Below are 12163 nucleotides of genomic sequence, written 5' to 3' on the forward strand. Positions count from 1 at the left end.
GAAAGCCATAAATCTGTCACGGAGGAGAATCTGGCTAGAGGAGAGCACATATTTCACCCAGACTTCTCACGTCTCCATTTTAACAAGAAGATGAAATGCAGCCTGTGACTTGTCACGGATATTTTCTCAGAGCTGCGCCGCTGTTTCCACAAGCACAACAAAACATGCCAGAGTAAATATTTCAGAAGAAACATTCACACTGTATTTTTCCCTTAGAAGCAAATCTGCATGATTGTTATTTGAAATGCAAAACAAAAGACAAAAGAGCATCCTTAATTCCATTCTGCTCTGTTTGGATTAGATGTAATTCATTTTAAATCACTAAGGATTTAACAAAACTATCACAAATGTAAATTAGACTGTAATGGTTTGTTTTGTTGTTTGTTTGTTTGTTTTCTAGAGATCTGACAGACGTAAAACTCCACACAGAAAGTAAACAGAGCCCAGGACCAAACCTAATTCATAATTAAGCTATTCTTCACTGTTTTGATCAGTGGTAGAAGCCTGAATGCTTGATCCATCAGTGGTGAGTGGTTTGGGTTTACTGCAAGTCAATACAAAGTTATTCTGACTGATAATCTAACGTTTCCATCCTGATGGGAGTGGTCTCTTCAATGATAGCATTTCCTCCCTCTTACAGGGCTTGAGGGGGGCACAAAATTACGGTCATTAATGATGCTTGACAAGCCTGACCAGGCGCTTGACAGACACAACTGGCTGTCTGAGAGGAGGTCACTTTGTACTTCAGATAAGTGCACAGTACATGGAACAGTGGCCTTTTATTACCGAGGTCTGAGTGTCCGAGTGGTCCGATGTCATTCAAGAACCAGAAATGAAAAAAATACAGGTCTGAATTATATATTATTATGATTATAACATATTAAATGTAATATGCTTCCGGACCACAGGTATCACTGTCCACAGTCAGACAGGCTTTACATTCCCGTGGACCTACAGTCTCTCATTTTAGAAGGATGATCATTCTTCATACTCTAAGCTCAAGTAAAGTACTGTATGTTAATGATGTTAACAAAAAGAACCATAACATATTATTATTATTATTGTTATTATTATTATTATTATTATTATTATTATCATCATTATGATGATTATTATTATTATATTATTATTAGTATTATTACTATATCATCATTATTATTACTATTACTATATTTATTATTATTATTATTTGTATCGTTCTTATTATTTTTATTATTACTGTTATTATTTTTGTTATTATAATTACTGTTATTATTATTGTCATTATTGTTATTTTTTTTGTATTATTATTATTATTATTACTATTATTGTTGTTGTTTATTATTACTATTATTATTGTTTATTATTATTATTATTATTATTATTTATATTATTATTATTATTATTTTAATTAAAAATAATATTAAAAATATTTTTATTAAAAATAATTTTATTATTTTGATTGTTATTATTTTTGTTATTATTATTACTGCTATTATTATTATTATTGCTTTTATTATTTTTATATTTATTATTATTATTATTATTACTATAATTAATATGATTATTATTGCTATATTTATAGTTATTATTATTCTTACTATTATTATTATTATTATTATTATTGCTATATTTATTATGATTATTATTATTACTATTATTATTATTAATGTTATTATTATTATTTTCATTATTATAATATATATATTTTTATGGCATTATTTTGGGGAATAAATCTCCTGATTTTACTCTTTGCTCTTCATGGCCGTGTGTGTGATGTAGCTCCACTCAGAACATGAATCCTCCACTGATTTGGCTCCACTCGAGCTTTTCTCTGGCCGGCACTCGGACCATCTGTGCTGGTCTCGTCTGGATGAATGTGAGCTGAGCACCTGCGCTTGCAGGCACCTCCTGCAGCTTCACTCCACCGTAAATGGGGCAGTTCGCCACAGCCCGGCCCTCTGTCTCTCATTTACTACGCCTGTACTGGCAGAGTGGAGAGGGTAAAGGGACTGAGGGCTGGCATTGAGTGGGCAAGAACGGTTGTACCTGAGAGCAGGAAAGAGCAAAGATGAGCAGAACTACCTGGCATGGTTTTTTACCCACAATGCAGAAGCCAAGACTCCCTGCTGCTCATTCAGTCCATCTCTGTGAACTGTGTACCACCCTCTGCTACCCTCAAGTCTTATATATCATTTATTTCCCCTTCACAGGCACTAAGAAATCTGACTTTATTCTTTCCAAATCCCAGAATCAGCAGCGTCCTCTCACCCTCCACCTCTGAATCAGAATCTGTGGATGTGTTTAAGAACCAGCGCATCATTATTTTAGCTGCAGGTATTACAATAATACTGATTATTCTAACATTCTAAGTAATTATGGGCGGCACGGTGGCTCGGTGGGTAGCACTGTTGCCTCACAGCTGGAAGGTCCTGGGTTCGATTTCCTGGTGGAGAGTTCCGGGACCTTTCTGTGTGAAGTTTGCATGTTCTCCCTGTGTCTGCATGGGTTTCCCAGAGTCCAAAGACATGCAGTCAGGTTAGCTTTGTGTGTGTGTGTGTGTGAACGTGAGTGTGTGTACATGTGTGAGTGTGTGTGTGTATTTGTCTGTGTAGGTGTGTGTGTGTGTTTGTGTTTGTATGTGAGTGTGTCAGTGTGTGTGTGTGTGTGTGTGTGTACGTGTGTGTGAATGTGAGTGTATGTGTGTGTGCATCTGAGTGAGTGTGTACATGAGTGTGTGTGTGTGTGTACATGAGTGTGTGTGTGAATGTGAATGTGTGTGTGTGTACGTGAGAGTGTGTGTGTGTGTATGTGAGTGTGGATGTGTGTGTGTGTGTGTGTGTGTGTGTACATGAGTGTGTGTGTGTGTGTGTGTGAACGTGAGTGTGTGTTTGTATGTGAGTGTGTGTGTGTGTACGTGAGTGTGTGTGTGTGTGTGTGTGTGTGTTTGTATGTATGTGAGTGTGTGTGTGTATGTGTGTGTGTGTACGTGAGTGTATGTGAGTGTGTGCATCTGAGTGAGTGTGTACATGAGTGTGCGTGTGTGAATGTGAGTGTGTGTGAGTGTGTGCACCTGAGTGTATGTGTGTGTGCATCTGAGTGAGTGTGTACATGAGTGTGTGTGTGTGTGTACATGAGTGTGTGTGTGAATGTGAATGTGTGTACGTGAGAGTGTGTGTGTGTATGTGAGTGTGGATGTGTGTGTGTGTGCGTGTGTGTGTGTGTTTGCCCTGTGATGGACTGGCGACCTGTCCAGGGTGTTTCCTACCTTTCGTCCAGTGAATTGCACCCACCGTGACCCTGACTATTATAATTAATGTATTTATTTATTTATTAAAAGCTTCTTTTTTCTACAGAAAGCCTCTGAGTTTCCTCATTTCTGGACTGGTACTGGACTAGTAATCGAAAGGTCGCTGGTTCAAGCCCCACTACTGCCAGGTTGCCATTGTTGGGCCCTTGAGAAAGGCCCTTAACCCTCAATTGCTTAGACTGTATACTGTTAGTGAATGAACTCACTTGTGAAGTGCGCTGGGCGGCAGCTTGGTCTTCTCCATCTGCCCGTAGCAGCTGGTCTTCGCCTCGGGAATATCGCCAAACTCCTTCAGCATGGCGGCCGCCGCCGTGGTGATGATGCCCAGCCCGTCTCGAACTCTGGCTTCCAGAGGATAGTCCCAGTCGTCGTAGGAGACGGAGATCATACCCGACGGGAACTCGTCGGGCGTCACCTCCGGGTTACCCGTGGTTAAACTGGGCACGATCCAGATGTAGCCGAATCCGGTCAGGCCTAGCGACCGCGCCTCCTCCAGGATGTACGTCGCTTCGTTTTTGGAGCAGTACAGAACGATGACGGGCGATTGGACCTTTTTCAGCTGAAGCTGCGCCCGCGCCCCGTCCGCACCGTCCACCGCGTCCAGCGTGATGGTGTGCTGCAGGTCCCAGCCCACAAAACTGTTATCCACCGTGGTCTTGAGGACGGAGATGAAGTCCTGGTAGCCGGGGAACTTGCTGGTCACGATGGAGAAGACGTGCCAGTCGTACTCCTCCATGATGTTTAGCATCAGCAGCGCCTCCTGCTGGATGGACGCGCCAAACTGGAAGAACGTCGACTTCACATCCTGTAATGAAATAAATAATTAAAAAAACAATCTGTTAGAGACACTAATAATAAGAAATAAAATCACTCTGATGTTTAATTACATCACATTTTCCAGCGTCGTACAAATGCAGTAAAAAACGTTTTTGGTTGAGCTCATAGCCACTGATGCGCCGCTGCTTTCACATCATCATCACATGAAAATCTTCTTCCCCTTAAAGCCTCTTTGAGTGTCCAAAAAGGTGGAAATCAGATGGAGCTAAATTTGGACTATAAGTGTCTATATTATTAGTAGTAGTATTAGTATTATTAATGTATTTTAATGTATGTATTTATTTATTCATTCTTTTTTTCTCCCATTTCCCCCCTAATCTAGTCGTATCCAGTCACCTCTATCGATACATCCCTCCACGGCTGACTGAGGAGCTTCGCAACTGACACACGGCCCCTCCGACACGTGTGCAGTACCGACTGCATCTTCTCACCTACACAAGGTGAGTTTATATGTTGATCGGCCTTATGCACGAAGAGCCACACCCTGATCAGCATTTTTCCTTGACTCTGTGCAGACGCCATCAATCAGCCAGCAGAGGTCGTAATTGCACCAGTTATGAGGAACCCTGGTTTGGCTCATCTCATCCCACCCTGAACAACAGCCATTCGTTGTTCATGTGGCCGCCCAGCCCAGACGGATGGCAGAGCTGAGATTCAATATGATGTATTCGAGAGCCCAGCTTTTATTTAACCACAGCATTATTCTGGCCAGGGTCTTGGTGGGTCTATTTTCCCCCAAATAACCCCCCAGACATAGCCGATCATGTACACGATCTATATAGATGCCTGTCTGATCAATAACATTACTGAGTATTCAAATCCTGCAACCCTACAGTCGTAGCCCATCGTGCAGCCCAGTATTGTGTTTGAAATGCATCATTTATTTTAAAAAAGTACAAATTTGTCTCAATTCCCCACAAGGTTTGGAAACATGTTTTTTTTGGCTCCAGTGTTTCATTTTATCCAGTCGCTGCTTCCTGAGACGTCTGTTTTCCATAAATGTGTGATGTGTATATCAAGTGACCCATGTCTGAGTTTAACATTCATTAGCTGTTACTGTGACTTTGTGAGAAGCCCAATTTTGTCCCTACCAATAAAAAAATAGTACAATATTGGGGGATATTCCACTAGCACACCAGCGCCGAGATTCTGAACTCCTCGGTTCGAAATGCGGCGTTGCCACCGGTCGGCTGCCATCTAGCGGGCATAATTGGCAGATAGAGAGGCGCCTGTGCAGAGTGCATAGGTGAGAAAAGGGTTCCTCTAAGGGCTGTCGGAGGAGGCGTGAGTGGCAATATACCATCCTCGACTTCAATCAGGGATCCCCAGCAGCGGAAGACAAATTGACTACAGTGAATTGGGAGAAAATGCATCAATAAATAGTATAATATTAAAATGTTCTAAAGTCGCCTTGCAATCTGCTTTTGTCTCCCCAATTAAAATTGCTTTGCTATTTAAATACACATTTACAGGTGACTTTTCACATTTGAATCTTGTACATGTACTTTTATTTATTTAAGAGGTTTTATCGATGGATCTAATAAATCGAATCTCTGAATAAACTGTGAAAGTCACGACACGTTTATTTAACCTTAATGACATTTTTAATTAAAGTTCACAGGATAAAAATGGAAGCGATTCTTCACTGAAGCTTTTTTTGTTACTCTGTGAAGTTCTCGCTGTCTAATAAAAATCCCATCTGAGCCGAAACTGTCTGGACGAGGACGCTGGGATGTTTGAAGTGGATTTTCTGAGCGGCAGTAAACAGATTCTGTGTAAGATTGGGTTTGTAAGTGATATGATGCAATGGGGACGCTGAAGGAGAGAGGAAGCTGCTACGTTAACAAACGTATCTGATAATGTTCCAGTGAATAATCTGATTTAGTCTGATGGTTTGATGATGGAATGGGAATTTGTCTCATTTTGAGGTGCAGCAGAGATCAAGCCCTCACGTCCATTGTACTCTGATCTTGGTCTCATTTCCATCCTGAACCTATTTAGCTTTAGTATCAACTCAAGACTGAATAAATCTGGGCCGCTCAGGTGGCGCAGCGGTAAAAACACACGCTGAAATCAGAGCTGGGATCTCGAATACATCGTATCGAATCTCAGCTCTGCCTACCGGCTAAGGCTGAGCAGCCACATGAACAACGATTCGCCTGTTGTTCAGATTTGGGCGGGACTAAGCCGGATGGGATCTCTCTCCCATGACTGGTGCAATTACAACCTCTGCTGGCTGATTCAGGGCATCTGCACAGAGTCGAGGGATAATACGTTGATCAGGATGTGGCTCTCCGTACACAAAGCTGATCTGCATATGAACTCGCCTCGTGCAGGTAAAAAGATGCAGTCGGCTACTGCACACGTGTTCGGAGGGGACGTGTGTCAGTTCTCTCCCCTCAATCGGGGCGGGGGTCAGCACCAGTAGAGAGGAAACATAACACAATTGGGTAAACATTGGATGTGCTAAAAAAATCGAGAGAAAGGGGGAGAAAATGCCAAAAAAAAAGATAAATATAATAAAAAAAAAACATATTAAACATGGTAACACGCTGCATACTGTCCTGTTAGGGAATAACAGACGTTGTGGGGACGCTGCCTTTGCATGATCTATTATTTCTGTAGAACAGAACATTGTACTGCGTGGGATTAAAACTTAACTTTAGCTTATATAGTTTGTCATTTTTAATAAACATCATGCACGTTTTTACCAGATGGCAGAGTGCACTGGCACCCTGTACCCAGTGTTTCCACCTCCTGCTGCACCTCAATAAAACCTCTGACCCATTTCTTCCAAACAGCGCCGGTTCGATTAGGATAAACAGAAAACATCATTTATTATGCACTCTGCGCCCGCGTTGCCGAATCACCGGTTGGCAAAACAAGACCCGCAGTGCAGAACATTCAATCAGCGTCTCTAACGCGGCGCCGATATTTTATTAAGCGTCCACGACCAAAACAGAAAATGAAACGGCCGAGGATCGACTTCGTGTAATGAACGTGATGTGGCGTGTCAGTCTGAAATGAAAACACGAGCTACACACGCCGATTTGGATTCATTTTAACCTTAATTACGTTAAGCGTGGTGGTTTCCTCCAACAGTCCAAAGACGTACAAGTGAGGTGAACTGGAGATACAAAATTGTCCATGACTGTGTTTGACATTAAACTTGAACTGATGAATCTTGTGTAACGAGCAACTACCTGTATAAAGGTGCTGTGGTCCTGTCCATCACATACAATCAGTCATTATACTAACTGTATCTGACAGGTTATTAGAATAGTTAGCTATCCTGATGATTGGCTTTCTGATCGCTCTAAAGCATGACGTTACAGTCTGTCCCCCGATCCCAGCTCTGCTCATGGTGCACTAATCATCTGCTCCTCTGACAGGAGTGATAAGAAGAACAAACCTGCTGTACACCTTCAGCCGCTTCTCATTTCTCCTCCATTTACTGACCCCTATGTTTTATCCCTCCTCATTACTTCTGCCGCGACGCCTTTTACTCCGGCAGCAGCCCCACGTGTTCTGTAAACCTCCCTTATCGGTCCGACTGATAACACAGGATGAGATCTGAGATTTAATTATCCCGCCACAAGTTTCAACAGAGAAAAAAAAAAACAGTAAAGATGACAGGACCCGAACATGTAGACTGGCAGAAAAACGTGCAGTTGGCACTAATTTAGCATGTGGTTTTGTGGTAATCGGATGAAGCAGATAATCCACTTATCTGGTGTACAAAACATTCCAGGATGCTAGCGCTACACTTCAAGTCAATTAGCATTACCAGAGGCGCGAGTCTTCAGCGAGAGGCACTTGTTATAAACTGCTGTGACATCCTGCTGATGTGCAAGGCACAAAACTCTGGACAGGGCACCAATCCATTACAATTCAATTTTTAATTCCTCCCTTCCTCCCCCAGACACCCTGACCGGAGATAACACTGCTGAGATTCGAACCCAGATCTCAGATGTGGTGATGGGCTAGCGTGACAGACTGCTGCGCCACCTGAGCATCTTTTAAGTACGAGGTGTTCGAAAGCGAGGTGTTCAGATGTTCCTGAACCCAACATCTGCAGCCAAACTTATATTAAGAACAAAAATTAAAGCGTTAGGGGCAGGATAATCCGCTAGCACACCCGCCCTGAGATTCTAAACACTCCGGTTCGAATCTCGGCTCTGCTACCTGTCAGCTGGAGTGGGGAGAATGCGGGAGAAAATGCATAAATAAATATAATACAAAAGATCATGACCGGCTTATGAATTCAATTTAAAACCATAATTTAGGTGACAAGTAAAACAAATAAGATCCAAATAGTAGCTTGTTAAAAAAAAGGACGTCCAGTCAGGGATTAATTAGCATGTGGTTTTGTGTTGAAGGGTATTTTGTGATTGTTTTTTTGTGAACAACTGTTTTATTGTTTTTTAAAAGTTATATGTTGTCATCAGAGATGTTCACAAGTGACAAAATACTGAGTCGAGTCACGAGTCTTTAGGCTAGAGTCCGAGTCAAGTCTGTAATCTGTAAGTTCAGATAAAAACAACAACAGATTCTTGTCAGATACTTTCCTAGGTACCGGTTACTGCACAGCGACCAAAATCCCAAACACAGCAAAAAATCCATAATACTGCTTACCTTAGATTCTGTTCTTCCAGATTATGTTAAATATATATATATAATTGTCACACATAACTAATGTTGCTGACTTTTGTTTTCCACAATGCGAGTCACGAGTCGAGTCTGAAGTCGCTGTGTGTGCAATTTACGTGCGACTCAGACTCGAGTCCTCATCTCTGGTTTTCATACGTTAGCATGAACACATACGAACATAGAACAACCCTCACCCCCCCCAGACAGTACATAGCAGAGCGTGTACATAAGAACACTAGCTTCATGAAAATACAAGAGAGGCACAAAATACAAAATACTATATGGCAAAGAAATAACAGCTCTAGCGTGAGCCTAGTAAGGAGCGCCGTCTTCCAAGCATCGATAGTTCCTGACTGAGCTCCATGTATATGAGCAACTGATAGTTCCAAAGAAATAATATCCAGTGCATACAGAATCCACTACCGTCTTGAGATGTCATGACGAGGCTTCCATCGGCTGGCTAACAGTTTTTTTGCGGCTGGTATTTAGTAATTGTTAAAGGTTTACGTGGGATAAATCTGTCCCAATAAAAAAACAAGCAATGTGATTTAGGTTGCAACCAATGAAAGTGCTAAAAATGAGCTGTTTTACAATCAAACCGCTTCCATTCTGGCTGTAAACAAATCTATAATGGTGGTAAAATAAACGCACCTCTCGTGTACCTCAGTGAATAAAACGTATCTTCAGACGGATCGCGGTGCTAACGCTGTCAGTCACCGGTCCAGCCCGTGATGCCCTACATTTCTTCATTACTGACCAAGCGGATGCGTGTCAGGTCTTCGAGTCGGCGTGGAGCCTCGGTAAGGACGGGATATCATACCCGATGAATTCACGACAAATGGGTCTGTCACTCTGCGTGTCATAACACGGATGTGAAAGCCATTTTGAATCCTTCAAGGACAGATTTCCCTCAATATTTAATAAGCTGGCTGAGAGAGAGAAATGAGCTGTAATAAAGTCACTTGACTCCGGAGTCTCTGAGGGAACGACGCTCAAGGCTTGGGTCAGTAATTGCACATCAACAGGAACATCTCATCAGAAGCTTCATTTCTTATGGTGATTAGATTCTGTAAAGAGGATGTTCAGCACGTTCTGCTCGACGTATCGGCCCCCGTGAGGTCATTAACGTTTAGAGATTCACACCTCGTGTAACGTTCAGACTCCTCTGTATTGCAGCATCAGCATTATTGTTATCTGAACCTTCTTCCTCATTTTATCTTGTTTTTCAACATATCCATAGTGACACCCTGCAAGACCCTCTCAACTACCTAAAATACCATAACATGTAGCTAGCAACACTGAAGCAACTGCCTAGCAACACCCTTAAAAACTCTTAGCAACATCCTTGCAAACACTCCTAATACTAGAGCAACCACAGAGCAACAACCTAGCAACCATCTCCGATACCAGAGTGACCGCCTGACACGAAAAAACGAAGATTATTACGTTGTTTGGTCTTAAAAACTACTAACTAACTACTAACTACTTAAAAACTGTAATTAGGGCCAAAATTTTCAAAATGTTCAGACTTGCTTTGATAGCTGGAGGCTGAAGATTTTACAACACTTAACGAGCCTTAATGCTAAAGAAAAAATCAGAGGCTTTTTAGAGACAGTAAAAAAGTCGATGCATTATAGTGGAAGATCTGTGCACATTCTGATGAAGGAAACAAAGTAAAAAGACAATACAATACAAGATAAGTTAATAATGAAAATGAAGACACATTAAGATTTTACACTTTTACAAGCACAGCCTGGCTTAATGGGACATCCTTTGCTAACTCGTGAGCAGAGCAAAAACGTTCATTTGTAATTAATTATCCACATGAGCCTGGGGACCGCTTCTAAAATTATGGACTCATTAGATGCACAGCCCTTGTGGCTACTGGCTTATATTAGAGGATTCCTACATCCCAGAGTGGAAAAGTGCTACATGGCTAAAAAAGAAAAGCAGATCAACTTTCATAAGTGCTGATGTAGCAGTGGAGTCCAGAAACTGGAATTGGGGATCAATAGAGAACAATGGATGGATTTTAAGCCTGGACGAGTGTGTGTAATGAACAAAAGCACTACAGAGGCTTACAGTCTTTGTTAAAATGTCACTTATTTTTTATTCAGTGTGTTTTTGTTACTAAGTAGCAACACTGAAGCAACTGCCTAGCAACACCCTACAAACCACCTGCAGCATTATAACCACAAAGGTAAAACCCCTTATATAGCAACACCCTACAAACCACCTGCAGCATTATAACCACAAAGCTAAAACCCTTTAGGTAGCAACACCCCACAAACCACCTGCAGCATTATAACCACAAAGGTAAAACTCCTTATGTAGCAACACCCTACAAACCACCTGCAGCATTATAACCACAAAGGTAAAACTCCTTATGTAGCAACACCCTACAAACCACCTGCAGCATTATAACCACAAAGATAAGAGCTCTTATGCAGCAACATTCTAGCAAACACTTGAGAGACTACAGTAAACACCTTGCAACATCAAACCTTTTGGCAACATCTTGGCAAGCACTCCTAATACTAAAGCAACAACCTAGCAACCACCTAGTAACCATCTCCATGTAATTTGGCCACAATCTGACATTCAAACACAATGGCACGCATGCATTAAAGAATTATATTATCACTTAAGGGTCACTCATGCATTTCTAGGTTTTGATGGTTAAATCTGAGCCAAACGGATCCCTGATACAAACCAGAACCAAAGAAAAGCTTGCAGACAGGCTGGATGTGTTAATCCGTGCTGTGTTTTCCTCACAGGACCGCCGTGTTGTTGTCGGGGCTTTTAAACATGAAACAGAAACCCCACAGGGCCGGAAGTGACAGAAACAAGTTTCTCCTGCAGCACACAGAACAAAGAGCTCATATCTCGCTCCATGTTTCCATGAAGGTTTCACTTTTCATTTTCTGTCGTTTCTCCTGTGTGAGATGTTCCTCCCACCTCGTAATCATCTAGCTCTCTTTAGATGCTGTCAGACTGGAACCTTGACCTTAATGTGTCCTTGCAAAACAGGTCTGAGCCTTCAAAAACCAGCAGCGTGTTTAATATGTTTACTATTTTTTATATCCTATTGTACTGTGGGTAGCACTGTCGCCACACAGCAAGAAGGTTCTGGGTTCGACTCCTAGGTGGGTGGAGTTTGCATGTTCTCCTTGTGTCTGTGTGGGTTTCCTCCCACAAGTCCAAAGACGTGCAGTCAGGTTGATTGGAGATACTAAAATTGCCTGAAGTGTGAATGTGTGTGAGTGTGTGTTTGCCCTGTCATGAATTGGTGACCTGTCCAGAGTGTTTTCTACCTTTAGCCCAGTGAATCGCACCAACCACGACCCTGAGTAGGATAAAGCAGTGGTATAAGAGACAATGAATGAT

The 12163-nt window shown here is 41.8% G+C and overlaps 1 protein-coding gene across 1 annotated transcript in view; it reads right to left on the reverse strand.

Moving 5' to 3' along the window:
• Positions 1-12163, reverse strand: part of grin2aa (glutamate receptor, ionotropic, N-methyl D-aspartate 2A, a) — a 128234-nt gene that overhangs the window by 50536 nt on the left and 65535 nt on the right. Inside the window, exon 3 of the mRNA XM_063018393.1 lies at positions 3496-4094. Within this exon, the coding sequence (XP_062874463.1) occupies positions 3496-4094 (599 nt within the window). The remainder of the gene's footprint in view (positions 1-3495; positions 4095-12163) is intronic.

Source organism: Trichomycterus rosablanca, chromosome 22 (genome assembly GCF_030014385.1).
Source record: "Trichomycterus rosablanca isolate fTriRos1 chromosome 22, fTriRos1.hap1, whole genome shotgun sequence".
Classification (NCBI taxonomy): Eukaryota; Metazoa; Chordata; class Actinopteri; order Siluriformes; family Trichomycteridae; genus Trichomycterus; species Trichomycterus rosablanca.